The sequence below is a fragment of the Balaenoptera physalus genome (assembly GCF_965194825.1).
Source record: "Balaenoptera physalus genome assembly, chromosome: 13".
Taxonomy (NCBI): Eukaryota; Metazoa; Chordata; class Mammalia; order Artiodactyla; family Balaenopteridae; genus Balaenoptera; species Balaenoptera physalus.
In genome coordinates this window covers 10,178,703-10,203,408 of record NC_138892.1, presented here as the reverse complement: position 1 = coordinate 10,203,408, position 24,706 = coordinate 10,178,703, and the positions used below count along the sequence as shown (strand labels likewise).

The 24,706-nt window shown below is 58.0% G+C and overlaps 1 protein-coding gene across 2 annotated transcripts; it reads right to left on the bottom strand.

Moving 5' to 3' along the window:
- Nucleotides 1-260: 260 nt before the first annotated feature.
- Nucleotides 261-24,457, bottom strand: KCNJ4 (potassium inwardly rectifying channel subfamily J member 4). 2 transcript variants are annotated; one of them, XM_082420888.1, is made up of 3 exons: nucleotides 24,096-24,457; nucleotides 2,852-2,944; nucleotides 261-2,414 (listed from the first exon to the last, which is right to left on the bottom strand). In XM_082420888.1, the coding sequence occupies exon 3, from the start codon at nucleotides 2,373-2,375 to the stop codon at nucleotides 1,038-1,040; it is 1,338 nt and encodes a 445-aa protein (XP_082277014.1). In that variant the 5' UTR covers nucleotides 2,376-2,414; nucleotides 2,852-2,944; nucleotides 24,096-24,457; the 3' UTR covers nucleotides 261-1,037. The 2 variants fall into 2 exon arrangements, with proteins under 2 accessions (XP_082277014.1, XP_082277013.1); XM_082420887.1 differs by lacking the exon at nucleotides 2,852-2,944 and having other exon boundaries at nucleotides 24,096-24,455.
- Between the last annotated feature and the right edge of the window lie 249 nt (nucleotides 24,458-24,706).

Here is a 24,706-nt window from a genome sequence, read left to right as displayed (position 1 = left end):
CTTCCCACTGGCTCCCAGGAAGGAGACCAGCAGGTGATAAAGTTCCCTCCAAGGGTCAGTCTCTCAGACAGGAGCACAGACACATACACGATACACACAAACCTACCACACACACACACAAACACATACCATACACACACACAATACACACATATGTACCACACACAGACACGCATCATGTTGGTCTCTCTCTCTCTCTCTCTCTCCCTGTTTCCCTCTGTCTCTTCTTCCCAACCCTCCATCTTCAACCAGCCTACCCCTAATGGACCATATACTTTATTAAAAATATATAGTTACAAACTCCATTGTCAACCTGGGCTGGGCCTGCAGGCCCAGAGGGACCACAGGGGGGGGTGGCCCTTATCCTGCTCCTTGAGGTCCCACTTCTGCACCCAAACCCAGCACTATCCAGGGGCCAAGAGAGCTGTCTCCGAGGGTCTCAAGGGACCAGCCAGCTGGGCAGGGGAAGGTTGGGCTTGATGGGTGCGGAGTGGGAGGGGTGCACAGAGAGGGGCTGCACCTCCTCGTCCTGCAGGTACAAATGGCAGAAGGTGGATGTGGTGCCTCCATCTCTCCATTTATAGATATTTACAAAAGAAAGTCATGAGCAACAGACCACAGTCATGCAAAAGAAACGCACACCCCTCCCACCCCCTCAAACTAACCACCGGCCCACCCCGGAACCCCAAGATGCCCACCCCCCGACAGTCCAGCCGCCTTTCCCAAGGTTCTGAGAGCAAAGGGGGAATGTCCTTGAAGGGTCGGTGGGGAAAGGGCGGTGGGTCTGGGGTTCCTGAGCCGCCAGTGGGTAGGTGCTGGAGAACCCGGGCTGACCAGACCGAGGGTATCCTGGCCCTTTCCCAGGCCTGGGTTCTGGAGTCAGTAGGAAGGGGTCTCCCAGTCTCTGAAGCCCCCAGCTCTCTCCAGAAGGTCCGTGGAGCCAGGGTGAGCCACTCTGTCCTGAGTGCGGTGGAGGTGTCCTGGCAGCGCACCCCCGGAAGAGGCTCTGGTGGGAAGCGAGAGGGCGGGCCTGGAGGTCAGATGGCGGACTCCCTGCGGTAGGAGATGTTGTCCAGCGGGAGGGTGGCTTGCATGCGCTCCAGATCCAGGTGGCTGCCAAACTCCAGCATCCGGATGATGCCCGCCTCCTCCTTGGAGCCTGCCTCCAGGCCCAGGCCCGCGGCCACGGCGGCAGCGGCCGCGGCCTCCTCCTCCATCTCCTCTTCCTCCTGGCTCATGAGGGCCAGCTCGTTCTCGTAGCAGAAGGCACTGGGAGGGGGCGGCGGAGCGGGCAGCACGGTGATCTTGCTCTCCTGCAGCTCCCGGGCGGAGCAGCAGGGCGTGCCGGCCACCTCGTAGGTCTTGTGGAAGCGCGAGTAGTCCACCTTGTAGTGGCTCTTCTCCTCAAAGACCACGGGCTCGAAGCGGTGGCCCCATAGGATCTCGCTGGCCAGGTAGGAGCTGCGGGCCTGGGTGGTCATGGCAGTGGCCTCCACCATGCCCTCCAGGATGACCACGATCTCAAAGTCCTCCGACTCCAGCTCCTCCTTGCCCATGCCGTAGAGCGGGCTGTCCTCGTCGATCTCGTGGACGATGATGATGGGCGACACCAGGAAGATGCGGTCCAGGCCGATGTCGTAGCCCACGTTGAGGTCCCGCTGGTCCAGCGGCAGGTACTCGCCCTCCTGGGTCATGTAGGGCTTGATGAGCTGGGCCCGCACGTGGGCCTCCACGATGTGGCTCTTGCGCAGGTTGCCCACGCGCCACATCAGGCAGAGCTTGCCGTCGCGCACCGAGATGACCGCGTGGTGGCTGAACAGCAGCGTCTGCGCCCGCTTCTTGGGCCGCGCCATCTTGGCCATGATGGTGCCGATCATGAAGGAGTCGATGACGCAGCCCACGATGGACTGGACCACCACGGCGATGACCGCCAGCGGGCACTCCTCCGTCACGCAGCGGAACCCGTAGCCGATGGTCGTCTGCGTCTCCACTGAGAACAGGAAGGCACCCAGGAAGCCGTTCACGTGCATGATGCAGGGCTTGGGGGCCGCCGGGGCCGCCCCGCCGCCTCCCACCACCGGGGCCCCCGCCGCGGCCCCCGCCGGGCCGGCCTCCAGGTCACCGTGGAAGAAGGCGATGCACCAGAAGAGGAGGCCAAAAAAGAGCCAGGAGACAAGGAAGGCCGCGGAAAAGATCATCAGCATGTAGCGCCAGCGTGTGTCCACGCAGGTGGTGAAGATGTCCGCCATGTAGCGCTGCGACTTGTTGCTCAGGTTGGCGAAGTAGACGTTGCATTGGCCGTTCTTCTTGACGAAGCGGTTGCGGCGTTTCCGCCGGGGCACGTGGGCCTGCCCGTTGCGGCTGTGCCCGTGCATGTCCTGAAGCCGGCGTGGTCACCTGGGAAGACGCAGGGCCTGCGGGGGAGAAGCAGACACGTGAGACGCTGGGCAGCGAGTGGCTGACGTGGGAGCGGCTCTCCAAGGGCCCCGGGAGCCCAGGTTCCAGGGCTGCAGGGAACCCACCCAATGATGCTCAGAAAGGGCAGAGCCTGGACTGGGACCCAAGGCTTCCTCCGCCACGTGGGCAAAATGTTAAGGTGGTTCTGACGACAGGGGGGGAGTGCCTCCGTGGCTGGCCCGGCTCCGGGATCGGGGTCTGCCAGACCAGAAGCTGAGGCCGCCGGGATCCAGGTCCGAGTCCCAGCCCCTCACGCTGCCCCTCCTCCCCCACCAAAACCTCCTGTGCCTGCTCTTCCGGGGGCTTCCTGTTGCCCATCTCGGCACCACCCTCCCACCGTTTGTCCCACGTGCCCTGAGCAGAGGGAGTTGTGAATACTCTGGGCCCCGCTCACCTCCCTGGGTTCAGCCTCTGCCCTTCTGGGTCTCTCGGGGGCCGGACATTCTCCTGCGCGGTCCAGTTCGGCAGCCACTGGCCACCTGTGGCTCTTACATTTAATTAAAATTAAATAAAACGTTAGCTTCAGTTCCCCGGCTGCACTCGCCACATTTCAAGGGCTCCGTAGCCACATGTGGCTAATGGCCACCATACTGGACAGAGCAGATACAGGACATTTCCATCATTGCAGAAAGTTCTACTGGGCAGCGCTGGGACCCACAGCCCAACGTCAGTTCCTGTCCTGTCCCCAAACTTGTTGGGAGCAGTGGTGGGTGAAGACTCCAATGTGGTGGTTAGGACAGAGGTAAGGGGAGCCCTGATTTTTGGCTCCCGTGTAGGCATCCCTATTTTCATATCATAGGTGAGGAAACGGGGGCTCAGAGAGGGAAACCGGCCTGTCTAAGGCCACACAGCTGGTAAGTGGGTCCAAGTCCAGGCGTGTCTAACTCTTCAGTCCCCAGGTGCTGTCAGTACTGCTGAGTTCGCGGTGTGAAGACCTGGGGTGGCGGAGGCAGACACACCACTACCTAGCTATGTAAATTCAGGCAACTCATTTCACCTCTCTGAGCCTCAGTTTCCTCAGTTGTAAAACGGGGATCAAAACCCTACCTCACAGGACCCGAGGAGACAGTAGGTGCTCAGTTAAAGCCAGTTGCCCTCTTGCCTTCTTTCCCGCTTCCTAGAGCAGGAGGAAGCTGGTGAGAGGCAGGATTTGCCTGTCAGCATCCCCAGCTGTTTCGGTGGAGGCGGCCTCTCACCCTCCTGGGTGGCGGGCGTGCCAGTTGGGCCCAAGGAGGGCAGACCTTCCCCTCACCCTCTCCTCCACTGGGGCCCCAGGAGAGAGATGGTGCCGCCCAGGGCCCCGGCGGATGGTAGGGCCGGGGCTGGGCCCGGGCCCGGGTTCCTAGTAACGTTTTGGCCCAGAATTATATAAGGCTGGAAGTTTCTATTTTCTGTTCTATTCTTCTTCCTGATCTAATTGTGCATCTGTGGCAATGTTTATACACTTCCCCGGTTCAGGACAACTTGGTTGCCGCAGCAACCGGTGCGCGCCAACGCTGTAATTTAGAGATCAACAGCTTCAGAGCCTGCCTCTTCCCGGGAGAAACCCCCTCTCTCAGCCCAGGGAGAGTGAGCCCTGCCCCCATCTCCTCCCCTGCGGTCACCCCACCCTGACTCTGGGTTCTCCTCCCTTCCCCCCTTAAAAGGAGCTCCCTGGATCCCACAGTCCTGGATTGAAGTCGCAGATCCACCATGTAACTTGGGCAAGTTACGTGACTGCTCTGCACCTCAGTTTCCTCATCTGGAAAATGGGACCAGTGAGACCCATCAGTCTAAAGACCTAACAGGTAATGTGGGTGTGCAGGGCTGGCCCTTAAGAGGTCATGATTTTAACTGGGCATCCCAGACCCTCTCTGCTACCTCCCCTAGAGTCCCAACAGCCAGGGCTCCAGGTGGGTAGCTCTGAGGGCACCGGGGGCCAGGGGCACCTTCTAGGCTATAAATGGCTTTCAGGGAGGTCTTCCTTCGCTAAATACATCCCTCTCTGCTTTGTCTCACCATCTCGAATGCATCCATTAGCACCACAGAAAGAACCAGAGCCCGTAGGAAGGGTTTCAGGATCACTGATTTCAAGACCCTCATTTTACATCTGAGGCCAAGGAAGCTCAGAGCTGAAATGAACTTGCTAAGGGTCCCAGAGCAGGTGTGCCAGCCCTGAGCAATCACCTCACTTCCACGCCTGGAAGGTCAAGGAGGTGCTCCTGGGAAAAGGAGCTTCCTCTCCGGAGGGGGTTGGGGTAGGACTTCGGGTTAGGGAAGAGAGGGCACCAGCCCAGCCCTGGCAGGCCCTGGACCCACCAGCCTCAGGTTTGCAGGATAGAGGCAGAGGGGACAGAGTGTAGCAACCTGGGCCTTTGGTGGATGAGGACGGTGAGGCCCAGAGAGGGTAAGGGCCCTGTCCAAGGCCAAACAGGAGCCCAGGGTGCTGCGGGGCCCTCGATCTCTGCCCAAAGGAACTGGTCCTGACCTTGGGGGTTCATCTGGTGCTGCAGGAGAGGGTTCTTCACGGGGCTCCCCTCACCAGCACTGCCCACTGTTTCCCATCCCTGAGTGGAAGTGACAGGAGGCTCAGCCAAGCCCCAGGACGAGACTCTGTACGTCCCTACGCCCTACACTCGCACCTTCCACTTCAACACTGCCCCCAGCCCCTGCCCTTCCGTCACCCCAGTTCCCCCTCCCCAGCACCCACATGTAGCCCGGGGGAGGGCACAGCTCATCTCCCGGCCCCACGCCTCCTCTCCCGGTCACAGCAACCGTTCCCCGAGCCCCTGCCCTGGGCCAGGCCCGGGGCCACCACCTCTGTGCCCGCTAGCTCGGGCGGTGCTCAGAAACGTCCACTCCTGGGCCTTTGGGAAAGCTGCCCGCCAGCACAGGTGCTGCCACCAGGTCCGACACCCTCCACCACGGGCAGCCCGTGTGTGGGGCGTCCCCCTGAAGACCCTGGGCTGGTGAGGGCCCAGCCCCTCGTCCTCAGTGACCTGCCCAGATACACCACCACTCCATCCATCACCACAGCCCCTGCAGGAGCGGGAGGCTCAGCTGCTGGCACCACACGAGGATGACCACAAAGTGAGGAGTACGGAGCTCGGCGCGCGCTCGCGGGTCACAACCGCCAGGAGACGGCCAGCTTTTCTGTCCCTTGTTTGTCACACGGGGCTTCCTGGCGAAGGCACAAGGACCCAAGGGAAAAGTGTGAAAGAGAAAGGGACACAGATCATGGGAAAGAGGCGACAGGCATTGATAATTGGGTACCATCCTCCTCCGAATATAGATGTTTTATTAAAAGAGAGAGAAAGAGAGAGCAAGGGTGCCCTAGCTGTTCAGGTGCCTGTACCATGGCTACAATCAAGCATACTTTTCTGGAAAAAGGGAGCTGGTCTAACCCGCTTGCACCAAAAGTGCCCTGTGAGCACACACTGGGGAACAGGGTTTCTATGGTGGGGGCCCGGGGGGCCGGGCGCTCTGGCTGCCTTGCTGGGTGACCTGGAACAAGTCCCTCCCCTTCCCAGCCAGGCTCTCCCTCCTTTATTCTAAGAGTGCAGCCTGCAACATCTTTCATGGTGAACGTTCTTTCTTTTTGGGAAATAATGGGGATGGGAGATGCCGGCTGCTTTTTGAAATGTAATGTCTTTTCTTAGCCAAGTGAAGAATCGACAATGCTGTGCAAGTTACCAACTTTTTTTTTTGGTTTTTAATTTTGCTGTGCTGTGAACATCTGGATCCTGGACAACTAGGGAAACTGAGGCTGAGAGCAGGGCTGTGGCACGTGAGTCAGCAGCTGGCGATGGACACCTGAGCCTCAGGGAGAGAGTGAAGGTGACCAGCATGGCTGTCAGCTCGCTGGCACCATCTCTATCCTGCTCCTTCCTGAGGAGTCAGGGAGGGCTGGACCCTGCCTGCCAGGGGGTCCGGAGAGGCAGGAGGACCACCCCACACCTGTGTCCTCTTAGGCTTTCCCTATGATATGATGACACCAAATGCCCCCTCCTTGCCCACAGCTCCCTTTGCCGAAAGAAAGCCAGTAAAGTGGTGGCAGCCTCAGCGGTTCCTGCAGCCTGGGAAGGCTGTGCAGGCGAATCTCCCCACGAGCACCCCCGCCACTCGTGGGAGTCACGGTGGCGTCTGCAGGTGCGTCACGCAGGCCCTCTGGCCCCAGACAGCAGCAGCAGCGTGTCCTGAGGCCCAGGCGGGCTGGCCTGTCCGCACTCAGCCCCTAGACAGCGGGAGAGAGGGAGGGGGCAGAAGCCCACACGTAGGGAGTGCTTAGCCCCCTGCAGGCCTTCAAGCACCCCACTGATGTTGGGTGGGACAGCAGGGGAGGTGGAGGGACTTGCCTGAGGTCACACAGCTCAGAGTGGGGCCCAGCTGAACCCGTCATCCCTCTCGGTGGCCGCCCTCAGAGAGGGAACACTCTGGAAGTGCCAGCTCTATGCCAGGTGCTGTCTGGTCCTTCTTGCTGAAACATCACTACAACTCTTTGTTAATTTAACAAGTATTTATTAAGCACCTACCACAGCAACAAGCAGGGTTATTATTTCTCTTCCCAGCTGAAGAATCACAGGCTGGGGGTGGGGGTGGGGGAGTAGGGACGGGGATGGGGTCACACAGCAGATGTGGCAAAACTGGGATTCCGACTCAGGTCTGGGTGGGTCCAGGTCCTGGCTCACCCTGGTCCCCAGCCTCTGGCCTTCCATTCACCTCCCACGATGCCCTGTTCAACCCGGACCCCCTCATGCCTCTCCCCAGCTCTCCAGCCTCAGCCCGAGCCCCCTCTGTTCTCTGAAGCCTTCCGTGGCTGCACCGCCAGACGCCAGCCCCGCTTCCTCGCAGCCCCTTGACCCTCACTCGGCTTCTTTTCAACTTTATGAAAATAATGTGCTGGTTAAAGCCTCACATTTGGGGCTTTAACCAACACCTTAGGCTCTCAGGCTCAGCTCTGTCAACCTCCTAGCACGTCCTCTGTGGACCTCGGTTTCCTCACCTGCAAAATGGAGATGATGCCAACAGTACCTACGTCACCTACGTAACAGAAACATCAGCGGAGGGTTCAACAGGGCATTGCAGGCAAGACGCAGTGAATGAGACGAGATGAAGGTGATGATGATGATGAAGATGACGATGTAAGAACACTGGCCTGGGAGACCAGAAACCTGCCTTCAAGTCCTGGCTCCACCACTACCTGCTCCAGCCAGGGGCTCCTTCTTTCCAGCTGTAAAATGGGGGACCGTAATTGCTCTCTGGCCAGAGAGCTGGGAGGATGTAATGAAGCAAGAGCCCAGCACAGAGTCTGAAATAAGGCAGGTGATCCGGTGGGTGTTCTTGAGTCTGATGAGCCCCACTCATCCCTGAGTCCCTCTCGGGCCTGAGGGGAGGCTGCCTCTTCTACCAGAGGGCGCACCCACGGGGAAATGGGGCCGGTGCAGGGCCGGGGGGTGGGGGGAAGAGAAGATTTCCCTGGGGGAAGTGGAAGGAGTTAACACCACTGCCCCATTTCCCAGCCTTGTGAGGAGCACAGGGCCTGCCCCCAACCCCAGCTCTGACTGAGGCGTCTCAGGCCTGGACTACCTGCTTTGGCGGGGAGCGTCCTTTCATCTCACACACACGGGGATTTGGAGGAGGGAAAGGACTTAAGTGCAGGCAGCTGTGCTCCTCAAAGAGTAAGAGGCGGCTAAGGATGGATCTAGCCATGGGGGTGTCCCGTCCTGCCCACGGTCCTCTGCAGGCCCCTGTCCTGCTCCTCAGACCCTGGGAGGTCTGATTACCTTCTCTCGATGAATCTCCAGAGCCCAAATCTTCCCCCTCCCAGGGCAGTGGCTCTGACTCTGGAGTCTCTGTACCACTTTCCAACTGTGTGACCTTGGGCAAGTTACTTAACCTCTCTGGTCCCTGCACGCCTCATCCTTAGGTGGCGCTAAGAGTATTCCTTACCTCATAAGATTATTCTGAGAGGTAAATGGGATAATGCACAGGTGCCCAGCACAGAGTAAGTGGTTGGTCAGTGGTACAAATCACTTCAGAGGCTGAACAGTCCTTCCCTCGATCCCCTCCCCTGGATTTCAGATGTCATGCCCCGGAGCCCACTCTGCACCCATCACGCGGCCCCGTCCAACTTTTCTTCCAACACCAGCACTAGGGAGCAGGTGAGTAAGAGCAGTGGCCTCAGACTCTCACAGAGCTGGGCCGGAAGTGGGCTCAGTCCCCGTCTGGCTCCAGCAGGATCCTTGACCTCTAAGCTTCAGTGCCTTCATTTACAAAGGAACACAGTAACGCCTACCTTGCAGGGTGGTGTCGTGAGGACCAGAAGCAGATTGTCAACCATCATAAAAGTGCAGGCCAAACCGTGGGGGCTCAACAGACTCTCTTCCTCCCCCTCACCTTCTTTTGTACCCCGAAATCCCACTGCACGCGTAGCCCCTCCCCCACTGGCCAGCAGTGTGACATTGCGAAATCCACACGGAGCATTCAGTATGCACTTGCTCTGTGCGGGCACTGTTCTGAGTGCTTTACGCTGATCAATTCCTGCCATCCTCATCATGACCTCAGAGGAAGTTTCTGTTTTCATCCCTACTTTACTTATTTTTAAAATTTTTTTGGCTGCACCACGTGGCTTACAGGATCTTAGTTCCTTGACCAGGGATTGAACTTGTGCCCCCTGCTGTGGAATTGCGAGTCCTAAGCACTGGACCGCCAGGGAATGCCCCATCCCTACTTTAGAAGTAAGAAAACCAAGGCACAGAGAGGTTCGGCAACTTGCCGAAGGTCACACAGCTTGTAAGTAGTAGAGCCAGGATTTGGAACCAAGCAGTTTGATGCCAGAGCACATTCATTAGACACTCTGCTCTCCTGCCTCAGAGAAACACAGTCGTATCAAAAGTTTCTTCCACTTAGTAAACATTTATCACGCCTGCCCTCCTTTGTGCCAGGTTCTGTCCAGCAGGTCCTACTGGGAAAGGAGAAACTGGGTCATAGGGCAAGTTGGAGCCAGGAACTGGGTCCCTGATTTGAGGTCCAGCCAGAGCCTAGACACACAGGTGACTCTGGGCTCCAGAGGGGCTCTGAGCAGTGTGGGGTGAACTGGCTCGTTCCTCCAGCTCTACACCGCACCTCCCAACCACTCAGCCAGCCAGTGAACAGGTTTAGAAAGCAAATTCCCCAGAATGTCCAGACGGACCTTCCAGTCACGGCCAAATGGCAGGAGCTGGTGGCTGGAGGACGGAAGGGCCACTGCTCCAACCTGCAGGTATGCCCTGTGCTGCATTGCTGACGCCTGGCCCCTGCCCTGATAGATGGAGGGCTCCCTGCCCCGAAAGGAGCCTCTTCTATTGGCCAGACAGTCCCAGCAAAGAGGCCCCCCAGACACCTTTGCCCTCTCCCTACAGGAATTTGAAGGCAAGAGCGGATCCCCGAAGGCTTCTCTTCCAGAACAACCTCTGCTCCCTCGCTGGTGGTGCGATTCAATCCCCCACTGCCTTGCTGTGGCTTCTAGGGACCTGCTCTGCTGCATGCTCACTCCTTATAGGCACTCACTCAGTTACTAGTGCACACTTGCTGCGGGTCAGGCACAGGCTGTGGACTCACGCAACTTATGCATCGGTTGGGGAGAGATGCTATACACATAACAAGCATTTGCACAGGCGGCAGCCATAAGCTGTGGTGAGCTGCTTGAAGGAAAATTATGGCGTGATGTGAGAGAGAAGACATGGGGCCGTAGTTTGATGGGGGTCTCCGAAGGCCTCTTTGAGAAAATGACATTTAAACTGAGACCTGAGTAGTAGGTGGGAGCCAAGACAATCGGGAGAATTGTGTATCTGTGTGAAAGGGGGGTGTAGAACATTCCAGAAAGAGAATCTGCAGCAAGGCCAGATAGCAGGACTGAAGTGAGCAAGAGGGAGAGTCACCCAGGATGAGGCCCCAGAGGTGAGGGGTGGGCAGGGTTTCAGAATTCATCCTCATTGCTATGGGAAACGGGCAGGTGGTGAGGTTTTGCCTGGTTTGATCTTTTAAACTTTCATGTGACATCTTTAGGACAAATAGGAATAAGCTGTAATATAATAAACCCTTGTGTATTCACCACCAGGCTTCAAAAATAAAACATCCTCAATATGGCCCCAGTGGCACCCCTGACCTTGTCTGGCCTCAGAGGCCTCTGCTGTCTGATCATGGGGCACACACTGGAATGAGATGTTAGGATGCTTTGTGGGGCACAGTGGAAGCTGGAGGCCAGCGAGAGGGCTACCGCTGCTGCCCAGGCGGCTGATGACGGTGGCTTGGAGCTGACAGGGTGGTGGCAGTGTTGCTCAAGAGAAGTAAAGAGATTGGGGACACATTCTGGACAAAGAGCCCCCAGGTGTGGTGATGGGCTGAGTGGGGGGTTGGGAAGAGGGGTGTCAGGAATAGGTAATGGTGAGATGCTGAAAGAGGACCAGTTCCTAGTGTGCAGTGGCCTTGGAATGTCCACGTCGGGAAGTCCACGGCATGTCAGCCCCCGGGATCCGGACAGAGTTAGACTCATTCGATCGTGCACACCTGGATGAGGCTGTAAGTTGTAAGAGTGGATGAGATCGCCCAGGCAGGGATGCTGGATGAGAAGAGAAGAGGGTCTCAGACCCAGCCCCGAGCATCTCCTGCACGCGGAGGAGAACCTGCCTCAGCAGATGGAGGCCAAGGGGCAGAGGGAGAGGAGCAGCAGGACAGCGGGGCCCCTGAAGCCGGGAGAAGAGGGAGTTTTAGCAGAGTAGCCCAGTTGGCCCTGACCAGCCCAGACCACCTAGGCCAGTGGCGCCACCTCCTTTTCCCCATTAGGATGCTCTCTCTCCCTGGCCAAAAAGGGTGAAGACTCCTCATGGGCAGAGGAAAAGGCAAGGTGCTGGGCGGGGTTGGGGGTGGGCAGGGGGCAGGAACAGAGGTGACTTCAGCACAGCCCACAGCTGCCCTCCCGATCCCAGCTCCCCAGCCAGGGGTGGGTGTGATCACTGCCAGCCCCTCCCCCCATTGCCTCATCCTTGGCTTCTCAGCAAACAAGACTCCAGGAGCTGGAGCTGCTGGCCTGGGAAGAGGGTCTCCCAGAGTCTGGGGAGTGGGGGCTGATGCCCCCTCACTCACACAGGATTCCCTGCATTCTCTGCTGGGCTCACAGGCCGAACCTAAGAAGAGGTGTGGGGAGGAGGGGGAGTGGGTCAGGGGGGTCAGAGCCAAGTGCCAGGGCTAATTCAGCCAAGGCCACCCCGGGCAGCTTCGGAGAGCCATGGGATTGCCCGTGACACCTGTGTGGGCTCCTGGGCCTGCAGACACTCACGCACTCGAGGAGCCAGGTGCCTGGTTTGCCCAGCCCAGACTGGAAGCAGCCCAAACACGATGGCACACCATGAAGCCAGGAAAAAAGGAGGGGGAGCCCGGTAAGAAGCGGTGTAGGTCTTCAAGATGTGTTTTTAAGTGAAAGAAGGTAACCGTGACGAACACTGAGCACAGTATCTACCATTTGTATAAAAAAGGAGAGAAAAGAAATTTACAGATACACATGTTTGCTTTTCTGTGCTTGTCTATGGATGGAGACCCAGGAAACTGGTGACACTGGCTGCCTCCGGGGAGGGGAAGCAGGTGCCTGGGGGAGGGGTGGGAGGAAGAATTCTCACTGTATTCCCGTTTGTGTCTTTTTAATTTTAGAACCATATGAATGTATTACCTACAAAAAAAAAAAAAAAAAAAGACACATAGAAAGTTTTAAAACTAGTGTGTACCTATGTGTATTTTCTGAGAAGGGTCATAGCATTCATAAGGTCCTCAAAAGTGACTGTGATCCCAGAAAGCCTGAGAACAAACACTTCACTTTGGTACTGAGCGGCCATGGAAAAATGTCTTAACCTCTCTGAATTGCATCCATAAAAAGGGGAGGAACAACACCCACTTCATAGGCATGTTGCCAAGATGAACAGTGACAGTGGAGGGTAGGGGTTATCAACTGTAAAACCCTTTGTGAAGGGGATGACTTACCATCACCTCCAGTCCTCTCCGCAGCCCCCTCCAGGGCTCCTCTGAGCCCACGGTGCTCCCAGCAGTTCTGATGGAGGCCGCTGGCTCACCCTTGCCTCCCTCCTCGAGTCCTCCAGGCCTGAGGGCCCCTCTGCGGGTTGCCCCTCTCCCAGCCTCTCTATTCAGAACCCATGCCGTGTCCAGGCTCAGCCTTGACTAAAAATACCACCCGGCCCCAATCGCCCTCCAGAGACAAGCAGATTTGGCTCCTGCTCCAGTGTCTGCTGGGCGTCTAAGAGGCATCACAAACCCAGCATAACCAAGATAGAAGGATCGCCCCTCCCCTGCCTTCCCCATCTCCGTCTGTGACCTCCCGGGGGCGCCGCTCAGGCATCACACCTGGGCATCATCCTTCAACCCTCCCCGAAACCCAAGAGTCATAATAATGGTAGGATAACTAACATCTAGTGTTTACTCTGGGCCAAGCCCTGGCCACTCCTTTGACCCTCATGACACCCTGGAGGTGGGCACTGTTATTTTCATCCCCCCTGGGAGTTCAGGAGCTTCCCCAAGCAGGTGAACCGCAGGAAGGGGACCTGGACGCGGGCCCCACGCCCAGTCCAGCCAGCCTGCAGCGCCCGCCCTGCCGCAAGCCACGTCATTGCCGACAACTGCACGGGGTCCTCCCTGAGCCTCCCTGCCTCCACTCCCCGTGCAGTCTGTCTCCACACGGGCTGAGGACCCACGTCACTCCTCAGCGTGGCGCTCTCAGCTTCCCACGGTGCCGTCCTGCCCTCCGGTCTCCCCTCTCCACTCCCACCCCGACCCCCGACCCCCGACCACTCGGGCCTTTCTTCTTGTCCCTCTGGGTCTGTACATTGGCTGCCCTTTCTGGATAAAATCCTCCAAGACTCCATTGCTCACACCTTCCTACCATTCAGATCTTGACTCAAAGGCTGCCTCCTCCAAGAGGCCCCCCAGGCATTCTCCGTCTGCGTCCTGATCTTCCTCATAGCATCTATCCAATCCAAACTGATTTCACCCACAATCTCTGCAAGTGCCGGGACCTCAACTCTCTGCTTCACCCCTGAACCCCAGTGCCTGGCACAACGCAGACACTTAATAAACATCCGACGACTGACAAAGAGATGAGATAATTTCAGCCTGTCATAATTCCCGTGAAGGACCTAAGCAAGGGTGATGTGACAGAACGTGACCAGGGAGGAGCTATTTTTGTCACCAGAGTTAGGGAGAACCTCTCAGTGGAGGTGGCCTCTGAGTGGAGACCAGAAGGAGATCTTCTGTGGTGCTGGAGTGGGGCAGGACGTCCAGGGCCTCGGGCCTCGGCCTCACACTCCTACGGAGCACTGGCTTCTCGGCAGGTGTCCCCAGGTGTCCTCCTAGCGGGGCGCCCAGGGTCCTAGGCCCATAAAAGAAGCTCCAAGGACAGGAGGAGGCAGTGCCGGGGCAGGGCCAGCAGGAGAGGGCGCAGCAGACAGGCCTCGGAAGGGCCAGACAGCGGTAGGAACACTCCTGCTCATCCACAGCCGTGAGGGACTGTTGCTATCAGAATGCCTACTACGCGCAGGCAAAGAGCTACGTGCTCACGCATCATCTCTGACCATCTGCCAGCCGGCTCCTGAGGCCAGAGACTCGCAGACTCCATTCATTCATTCATTCATTCATCACCCTAAAAAAATATGCTGAGCTGGACGGGCAGCTGCTCTCCTGCCTAGTATGTGTCCAACACAGCCCAGTGCCTTCCCTCGGAGGGCACGCCATAAGTCATTGTGGAATGAATGAACACTTATTGAGCACCTGCTGTGTGCTGGGAGAGGAGAAATGAGTAAGACACCACCCTGCTTTGCTGAGCTCCGCATGTAAGTAAGTGAGGACGAGGACGGAGGAAAGGATCCTCGCGGCCAGAGGGCTTGGAGAGAAGGTCACCAGAAAGACACGCGGCAAACAGAGAGCCCAAAGACAAAGCAGGGCTGCGCGGGGCAGAGAGCGGGACCTAGGCCCCAGGGTGGGGTGGTTGACCAGGAGGCTCGGGGGCCTGGAGCTAAGTGGGCTGCTGGGCAAAGGAAGGAAGGTCTGAGGACAGAATAGCAGCATCCTGCAATTCTCAGCACTTATATTCTTAGGAACCAAGCACCCTGGAAAAAAGGAATCTAGACACTCAAGCCTCTCTCAGTGTTGCCTCCAGGATTTCTATACAGGGCAGTAAATTTCAGACTTTCTGACCAAGGCCCAGAGTAAAAACATATTGTAGGACTTCCCTGATGGTGCAGTGGTTGAGAATCCGCCTGCCAGTGCAGGGGACATGGGTCCGAGCCCTGGCCTGGGAAGATCCCACATGCCGCGGAGCAACTAAGCCCGTGCACTACAACTACTGAGCCTGCGCTCTAGAGCCTGCGAGCCACAACTACTGAGCCCGCGAGCCACAACTACTGAGCCCACGCACCTAGAGCCCGTGCTCCACGACAAGAGAAGCCAGCGCACTGCAACGAAGAGTAACCCCCGCTCACCGCAACCAGGGAAAGCCCGCACACAGCAACAAAGACCCAGCGCAGCCAAGAAGAAATACATAAATCAATAAATCTATATATTAAAAAAACATATTTTACATTGCTACTCATCATACGATACAGTCCATATATTTTAAGAGATGAAACAAGAGCATCACAAAATAATACCCTCATTACATACAAGTGCTTGAAATTTTCTTTTTTTTTAAAATTAATTTATTTTATTTTATTTATTTTTGGCTGCATTGGGTCTTCGTTGCTGCATGCGGGCTTTTCTCTAGTTGCGGCGAGTGGGGGCTACTCTTCGTTGCGGTGCGCGGGCTTATTGTTGTGGCTTCTCTTGTTGCGGAGCACGGGCTCTAGGTGCACTGGCTTCAGTAGCTGTGGCACGGGGGCTCAGTAGTTGTGGCTCGCGGGCTCTAGAGCATGGGCTCAGTAGTCGTGGCACACGGGCTTAGTTGCTCCGTGTCATGTGGGATCTTCCCGGACCAGGGCTTGAACCCGTGTCTCCTGCAGGCGGATTCTTAACCACTGCGTCACCACGGAAGCCCGAAATTTTCTTTTTTATTTCATTAAAAAAAAAAAAAAAAGCATAAGTAGTGGACTCAACTAACTCAATTTCACAACCACTAACGGGTCAGGACCTGCATGCAATTTGAAAAGCACTGACCTTCGGGGTGCTTAGGAGCTGTGAATGGGTTGAGATGGGATCTAGGGCTTATCTTGAAGCTGCAACTGACCATTCTCGGATCATGGGCTTTGGGGGCACACACTGTGCAGAGAGTTGTTGGAAGTCAAGGGGGACTATTTGGAACAGTCTGTTAGACCCTGAGGGTCACAGGACCTCTGCACTGCGGTCCAAACAACAGGGACTCTGGGTTCTGGGTCCAATCCCTTCCCTGGCCCTGTATTAGAACCCGCTGCTATCCCCCTAACAGATGCCATTCAGCAGCTGATTGCCCACCTCCCATGACAGGGAGCTCACCCCCTCCTCAGGCAGCTCCCTAGAGTGTGAGGAGTGAGACTCTGCCGTGCCATTAATGCAGCTGGTGACTGTAAGTCCTTCCCATGGCTGCCTGTCTGTTCTCTCTGTCCCCTGGCCTGTCATCTCAGGGACCCGGGCCAGCTCCAGCACGAGGCCATGGCCTGCTCTCTGCCCCACTTGGTTCCCTCTCCTCCCTGTGGCCCAGCTCCTGCCCCATGTCTAGGGGGTGGCCCTGGAGCCCAGCCAGAGAGAGGCTCTTTCCAAGGTCAGGTGGCCTCAGGATCTGCAGCTGCAGAGCCTGGCGCTGGTGCTCAGCCAGGCCTGCCCCCACCCAAGCAGGTCTGGAGGGCCCAGCACAGAGGTCAGGTGCTGACACTCAACACAGCCAGAGGAGAAGTGTCTGAAGGTGATGACCGGGGACCTGCAAGTCTGCCAAGAGTGGCCACTGAGGGGTCAGGACACACAGAAGCTCATGTCTACAACAGGCCATGTTATACTCCCAGGCTCAAGAGACCTTCCCAGCAACCCGCAGATGCAGAGGCACAAGCTCACCCTAAGGGTCAGGGGATGGAGGCTCAGAGAGGTGAAAAGGCTGCCTAAGGTCACACAGCCAACTCAGGGGTGGAGTTGGACTTGAACCCAGATTTTCTGTTTCTCATCCACAGGCCTCAGCAGGGACTACTGAGACCAGAGGAAAGAAGCCTTGGGGGAGCAGGGGAAAGCTGCCCTCCCTCTGGTAGGGGAACAGGCTAGATTCCTCAGGCCCCAGAGTGCAGAGCCAAGGCCAAAGTGGGAGGCAGGTTAGCAGAACCTTCTAGACACGAGTGAGCTGCCCTGGGAGATGGTGAGCTCCCCCTCAAAAGGGTGTGAGGGGCTCTGATGCCCATGTGTCAGAGTGACTGCAGCCCCGTCTGCCCCTGGTTCATGTCACCCCCAGCCAGGGCCCCTCTAGCTCTGTGCCTGCCACCTCCCCTGTATGGCGTCATGGAGTTCTCCCATTGCTGACCCCTATTCCATCTGTCCCTAGGCTGAGTGGCACCTTAACTCTTCGGGGGGGGGTTGCAGCGGGCTAGACTTCTCAGGCCTACAATGGGAGAGGGGAGGCTCCTTCAGGGAGTTTGGGGTGGGGGTCGGAGAGGAGCTGTAGGGTGGTGGTGGGGAAAAGACTTCGCTGGGGTGTCCCAGAGGCCAGTAAAACTTGGTGCCAATTCTGCCACCAAGGTGAGGTTGGGCAAACTCCCTTCCCCAGGCCTCAATCTCCCCATCAGTAAAATGGGATCAGCCCCTCACTGTGCATGTACCCCCTCCTCCCCAGCCTAGCTAAGGTCCCCTCCCATCCTTGCTGCCCAGGTGGAGCTGGGATGGGCTCCGAGAACAGGTGGGGCAGCAAAAGGAAGAAGCCAGGCACTTCCGCCACCATCACCACAGGTAGCCCCTGTTTCACAGAGGAGCAAAGTGAGGTTCCCAGGGGGACGGTGACCTGGTTAATGTCACTCGGGACAAGTGAGTGATCCAATCCCAGGCCTGCCTTCCTCGCTCAGCTGCCCCCACTGTGACAAGGGGCTGCTGCCCCTGCCCCTCTCTCCAACCTAGGGGTTTTACCAGGAGATCAGCTCATCCCCTGCATAGATACAAGGAGTGTCTGAGGGAGACAGAGGTGTCGGCAGCCCTGGGAGAGGGGAGGCAAAGGAATCAGAAGGAGCCCTGAGCTCTGGTCCAGCCCCAGCTCTGTCACCATCACTGTGTGACCTTGGGCAAATCACTGTGGTCTCTGGGTTCCATTGCTCCATCTCCCAGCAGAGTGCTAGAGAAAAAGCAGACACAGGAGCAGACCAGCACTGCAGGGTAAAGGTGGGGAGAGTGGCCTCCTTCATCCGAGACCAGGGGCTGTTTCTGCGCAGCTGCACCTACGCCCCACCACATCTCCCCCCTGCCCTTCTGAAGCCCCCCCCACCCACCCCAGGCCCACCCAAGCAGGCCTAGACCCAAGCTGCTGGCTGATAGGTCACCATGGCAACACCAACTCCCTACACAGCACCAGCTGGGGTCTGGACCACCAAGGACCACCTTCCTTGGTAGCCCCTCTCCTTGAGCTGCCAACGTTCCTCATGGGCACCTCCCCCTGCTTATAGGCCAGATGTTCCGGCATCTGGCAGTAGGGCTGGTCAACGACTGACCAGGTAGCCACAGGCAGGAGTGGGGGAACTGGCGCAGGGAGAGGAAGGGGAGCCCCAGGCTGGACGGGATGCACCCTCCCTCCCTCAGAGGCCAAATGGAGGGTCGCAGAATGGCTAGAACTGGGACTGGGTGCATTCCCAGCGGGACAAACAACATGTGGCTCTTTCTACCCGTTGGACCTGGGGCAAACTCTTGCTTCTCATTGAGCCTCAGTTTTCTCACCTGAAAAGTGGGAGTGATGGCCTTCAGAGGGTGGCGGGGAGGTTTAAGTGAGATCATGAATATAAAGTCCAGCGTAGAGCCTGGTACATTGGACCTTGTCCCCTTCCTGCAGCTGGACCTCTGGGAAAACCTTTGTCACCCCAGCGGCCAAGCAATAGCATCATCTATCCGAGCAGTTCGCGTGTATGAGATGTGAGTGAGTGGATGTGAGTGTGTGCAAGTGTGTGAGAGAAAGCGTGTGTGATAGTGGGCCAGAGAGTGTGCGAGTTGGAGGGGGTGTGTGTGTTGGGAGGAGGTGAGGCAGGGGGATGCATGGGCCGGGGGCCACGGGGGCCGCACCCCAGCATTCCTCCCACTCATTTGCCTGGCCCGTGTGTCCTGAAAAGGAACAGGGGTCTTAGAACCAGGTGAAACCCATCAGTTCAAATTGACTCCAGTCACTTTCCATTTGTGTCCAGCTGGTCCCTCCCCCTCGCTGAACCTCAGTTTCCCCTTCTGTGAACAGAGGGACCCACCAATGCCCCAAGTCAGGTTCGACACAGGGACCAGACGGCGGGCCGCAGGGGCAGAACTGGCCCCGGCCTTTGGGAATGGGGGGCTGAGACCCGGAGCAAACTGGAGCGTGAGCTCCCCTGTCCCCCCGGCTGCACCCCACCCACCACCCCGTCAGGCCCGTGTGCGCGCCTGCAGGAGCGCGCGTGTGTGACTCAAGGTCTATTCATAGCTGAGCTCCACCAGCTGCAGCGTCACAAGCAGAGGGGCCTCAGCCCATATTATTATTTCAATTACCATCTGAATTAAAAGTTTGAGCAGCGATCAGCCCACGTAGCGAGGAGAAGAGGGAGCAGGAGAAAAATAAGGATGAAAAGGAGAAGAAGGGCTGTGCTCAGAGATCCCCCCACACCCCAAGGAGGACTGAGTCTCTGAGGAGGCTTAAAGGTTATGCCAACCCCCAGGATTCCTGCCCGCCCTTCTCCCAGGGCCCAGGGTCCTCATGGGAATGGGAGGAGCACTTTGAGAGACAGCCCAACTGCAGCTACTTTGTAGAAATAGATCATTTAGTCCAGATTCTTGACCACGCGGATGGATGGGCGTACTAAGCTCAGAGAGGGTGAGGAACTGACCTAAGGTCACACAGGGAGCCACACCCAAGGCTGCTGGCTCCAAGACCCTCTCTTGCCAGACAGGCCCCATCTACAGTTTCTCCTGACCTCACAGGCTGTATGACACTGACATCTGTGGATGGTCCTGGGGCAGGACCAGAGAGGACAGAGGTGGACCTGCTATCCCTGCTGGTTTCTCTTCCTGCTCCCTTCTCCCTGTTCACAAGGCTGGCTCCCTTACCCACGGCCCTAGCCTAGAGCCAGCACTCTCAGCCCTCTGCCACACCACCCAGCAGTCTGCACCCCCAGTCCCAGACCTCACTCCACCATCAGCCCAAAGGCCCCTCCTTGCCCACTGGTGCAGGGGACAGAGCCCTGGCTCATATCTAACTCTCTAGTCAGCTTTGGGCAGGCCATTCTCTGTCTCTGAGCCTCAGTCTTCCCCTTTGTAAAATGAGTTCTCCCCTTGGGCGCATGTCTATTTCTATGTCTTCAGAACAGAGCCCCCATGGGATCTCTGAGGGGGTGTCATGCTGTGGGGCGACGCACCACCTCCTGCCAAGCCCCAGCCCAGGGGAGGGACGACATTTTCCACTCTTTCCTCAAGGAAGTCCCAGGGACAGCCCCGGAGAATCAGACTGGCCCGGACTCAGACCCAGGCTCCTCCACTTCCCTGCTGTGCGACCTTGGACAAATCACAGAGACTCTCTGAGCCGTGGCCCCCCCATCTATAACACGGGGACCTCAATTCGACATTGTGGGGTTGCTGGCAGGGTTAAATGAGAAGGAATTTACAAAAGCTCCTAGTCCAATGACTGGCACGACGACGTGAGTTTCCTTACTGGGAAGCCGGTAAGTGATGAGTGCTGCTTCCCAGCTCCTCCTGGGGGTTTCAAAGACTCTTGAGATTTTGAAGGTGGGGATGTTATTCAACCTCACCCATAAAGCAGGAGTCACCAGGTCAGATCGCTGGCAGGTACTCAGTTGGTTCTGCTTGAATAGCTCCGGGAATAAGGAGCTCACTATTTCACAAAACATCCACAGATGCACCTCCAGCTCTGGGAATCTTCTAGAAGGGGCCATAATCTTCCATCTTAACCCCAAATCCAGCCTGTTCCTGACTGGGACTGCCTGAAATTGGCTTGAAAATGAGCCTGAAAGAGAGCTCTTCAAATAGACCAAGTGAGGGATGGGAATAATGGCCAGGGACGGGGAGGACGGGAGCAGGAAGGGAACAGGGAGCAGAAAGGGAACAGGGAGGGGGCCAAAGTGAGAACTGGACCCTCAAAGCTCCTGGGTCCTGTCCGGGCTGGCCACAGTCTTCCACAGGAGGTGTGTGTATCTGCCTGTCTCTCTGTCTACTTCCAGGCAGGGCTGGGAGCCAGGAGCCCTGGGTTCAGGCCCCAGCTCTGCTTCTTCCACCCCCAAACCATCAGCGTGACCTTGGTGGGGGGGTCCACTTCCCTCCCTGGGCTTCGGTTTCCACTTTTGTAAAATAAGGGCATCAGACCAGTGATTTAAGTGTCAAGCCTTCTGTCTGAACTGAAACACTCTCCTGCCAATGGCTGCATCGGCCTGCCCCCCACCTCCAGCCCAGCGTGCCGGGAGCCGTGGGGCCCCTGAGTGCCTGGTTACATGCCAGAGACCCTGTCTCTTCCCCCGTCCCCCTCTTTCGTGTCTAGTACCTCTTTCACATCTAGGGCTTTTGAGGGTTCTATCACCCCATTTTACAGGTGAGGAGATGGAGGCATAAGGAGGTAAAGTCACTTGCTCAAGGTCACAGAGAGCCATTCAAAATTCAGGACTCCTCCTCTGTGCCCAGGAGAGCAGCAGGACTCAAGGGCATCTTTCTTCAGGAGAGTCATCAAGATCTTGAATGGCCAACTGTTCTCGATACAGATGTAGACTCTGCACGGGGTGAGGGTGAGGGGGCTGCCCAAGGTCACACAGCAGAGCAATGACAGATTGGGGTCCTGAACCCAGGCTCCCTGCCTCCCAGGCCTCACCTAGCCAGGGGGACAGCAACATGGCCTGACCTCCTGCCTTGCCCTGGGATCTCCGAGATTAGAGCCCTTGTTCTGCCTCGAGGTCCTGCCTGGCTGCGCCCGGAAGCCCCCAACACCTGGGACTGAGGGGGAAGAGTGAGCAGGAAGACAGGAAAGAAAGTTGAGGGTTGGCCGCTTGCCCCCCAGCCCTCTGTCCCTCCCTCTCCTTCTCTCCTCGTGCAAGGGGAGCGGTGGTGATGTAATGCACTCGGCTTTGGTCCCGATGCCAATCTCAGAAGAGAGACGACAGATTGCGTGAGCCAAATTTGGCATCCTAGGGGGAGAGGCATGAAAAGTGGAGATGTGGAGGAGAGGAGCGAGGAGCCTGGGGAGGTGCAGGAGAAGGCCCCCTGCCCAGCAGACCCCGAAATGCCTCCCTCCTTCAACGCCGGCCCCCACCTCCTCCCTAGCCCACCTGGCCTCGGGGCCTCCCCTCCTCACTCTGAGAGGCCGGCCTGGCTGCTGCTGGGACCCTCCAGGCCTGGTGCTGCCAGTCCTGCCCCCCCAGCACACCGCTCCAGCTCCATTTCCCACCGCCGCTAGTCTCCTGGTTACCATGTTGCTGGTTGTCATGTCGCTTACATGTCCTCGTGACTCAGTGGTCCCCGCAGAGGGGCCCCCTCCTCCTCACACCCCCCTCAGCACACGCCCCCGCCTCCCCCAGATCCACATTAAGAACCAGCCCGCCCTGTAAGCCTACACTGTTCCTCCTCCCCTTCCCTCTTAGATCCTAAGCTAAGAAATTTTTTCACGGCATCTCCTAAAGCTACTTTATTCTCTGCTCCGCAAATGTCTGTTAAGAACCTACTATGCTCCAGGCTTGTGTCAGCTGCTTCCAGAGGCCTGACTTAGTCTGTAAACCACTTGGCAACCCAATGAAGTCAGTACCGTCATCCCCACTCTCCAGTTGAAGAAACTGAGGCTCAGAGAGGTCAGGCCAGCTGCCCAAGGTCACCCAGCAGAAATTCAAGGCCAGCTTTGTCTGCTCCCAGTCACCCCAACACTTTTTATGGGAGAGGAGCTTCTCTTTCGAGGGTAACCCAAAGGTTCCTGAGGAATGGCTCCCAAGCCCCAGCTCCCCCCCTCTATTTCTGGATACTCCCCTTCTTGGTCAGCCTTATTTCAGGCCATATTCCCCTCTCCCCATTAGCTGGTCATCTTTCCAAAGGTAAAATGAGTCCTTACTCCCATGTGTTCAGCGCTTCCCCAGCCTGAACAGCCCTCAGCTCATATGAGCCCAGGCGCCCCCTCCTCCCCTTGGAGGTCAGTGGGACAGGGAATAGTGTCCTCATTCCACAGATATGGAAGTTGAGGGTCAGGGAGGAGAGTGACTTGTCCACCGTGCTGGTTCCTCAGCTAGCTGAGCTGATTTCTAGAAGCCTAAATGGAGGATATACAAGGCCTACTGCCCACTGTGGAAAACCCCAGAAAGAGCCCATCCTCCCAGTGGAGAACAGAGTAGAATATTCTAGGTTCAGCCTTCCAGACTCCCATTTGGCTATGGGTCAGCTCAACGGCCAGCAGCCTTTGCTCCTGCCATGTTGCACCTCAGCCCTTATCCCACCCACCATCTTCGAGGTTTTGTTCCCCTCATCCCAGGCCAAGCCAGGACCACCGTTTGGCTCTCAGGTCCCCCAAATCCTGCCAACAGCTCCAAAAAGCCCCAAAGCCCTGGAGGTCACAAGACTGGATGTGGGGGAGAAGCAGAACAGACATTTTCCACACACACACACACACACACACACACACACACACACACACACACACACACACACGGGTCTGGCTCCTCTCTGGGAGGCCCTTAGGCCTCCCTCCCTCAGCTCCCCGTGCTCTCAACCTGCTTCTTGACATCTTACTTCTCTTGAGGCCCTCACCTGCCAACTCAGCCAGGCCACCCTCCACCTGTCTCTCCCCTCCCCCACCCTCTCCCCATCCCAGAGCTTAGGCTCTGGGGGCAAAAGTGTCATGTAGATTCCGGTCGGGGGACACTGCGCACCGGCACGGTTGCAGGGAAGTTTCCCTACTCCAGGGCTCTCTTTCCCTGGGGTTCTCCGTCTGGGGAGGGAAAAGCAGTCTTGCCTCTCTCCACAGCCTGTTTCCACCACTGTGAAATGTGAACTGCCTTCTTCTCTGGATACCTGTCCACCAACCCTAGGGTCTTGGGGTCCAAAGTAGGTGCTCAAAACATGAGAAGTGGGATTTTGTTGTCAGGGCCATTTGCAAACAGGCTGCAGTTGGGGAGGTAGAAAGGAGACACAAGTCACTTGCCTTGAAACTCCTCCAACCCAGTGTGACAGCTGGGGGTGGGTAGAGGCAGGGAAAGGTCACGGCCGGGGCAGCAGATCAAGGCCCCTTTCACTCACCTCTACCCCCCTTCCTGGCAGAAACCCAGATCTCAACGCTCCCGACGACGGACAGAGGACAGAGCTCACCAGGTCCCGGGGAGTCGCCTGACCGCGCTGAATGCACGCCTGGCCGCGGGAACCCGGGTCAGGGATAAGGTGCTGAGCGGGCGGGGACCGAGCCGCCAGGCCCTGGGACACACAGACACGCACGCGGCCGGACAGACGGACGGACAGCGCCAGCGGCGAGCGCGGGCCCGGCTTACCGCGGGGCGCAGGGTCCGACGAGTCTCCGGGAGGCGGCGAGCGGGCGCTACATCCCAGGCGCAGTCGGGCGGGCGGCGTCCCGGGCGGGGAGACGGGTGTCCCGGCGTCCCCTCCCCGCGAACTCGGCGGGCCGGCCCCGCCCCCCTCCCCGGCTGCCTGTGGGTCTGTCTGTCGGTCCCCGGGTCTCGCGGCCTCCGGGCCGTCCCGCGCCGCTCCCCGCGGGCCGCCCAACTTTCAGCGCTGCCCCGCGCCGCGCCCTCGGCGCCGCCTCGGCTTCAGCATCGTCGGGCCCCGGGCCGGGGCTCAGAGCGCGGGGGTCCGGGGACCCATGGCGCTGGCGCCCCCCGCCCCCGCCGCAGGCGCCTTCCCTCCGCCGCCCCCACTGTTCTCTCGCTGTCACTCTGCGCTGTCCCCCGCCCTGCGCTCCGCTCCCTGCCCCGCTGCGCTCGCCTCTGGCCCCGAGACCCTCGCGGCCGGCCAGCCCCGGCTCTGCCTCCACCTCCCCCGCCGCGCCCTCGGCTCTCTGTTTCTCCCGGTCTCTCCTGCCCCCTCGATCTCTCGGTCTCTCCCTGCCGGTCCTTGTCTTCGTCTCCGTCGCCTTCCCAGTCTG

Excerpts from the sequence above, each read along its gene's own strand:
- KCNJ4 (XM_082420888.1), bottom strand. The coding sequence starts at position 2,375 with ATGCACGGGCACAGCCGCAACGGGCAGGCCCACGTGCCCCGGCGGAAA.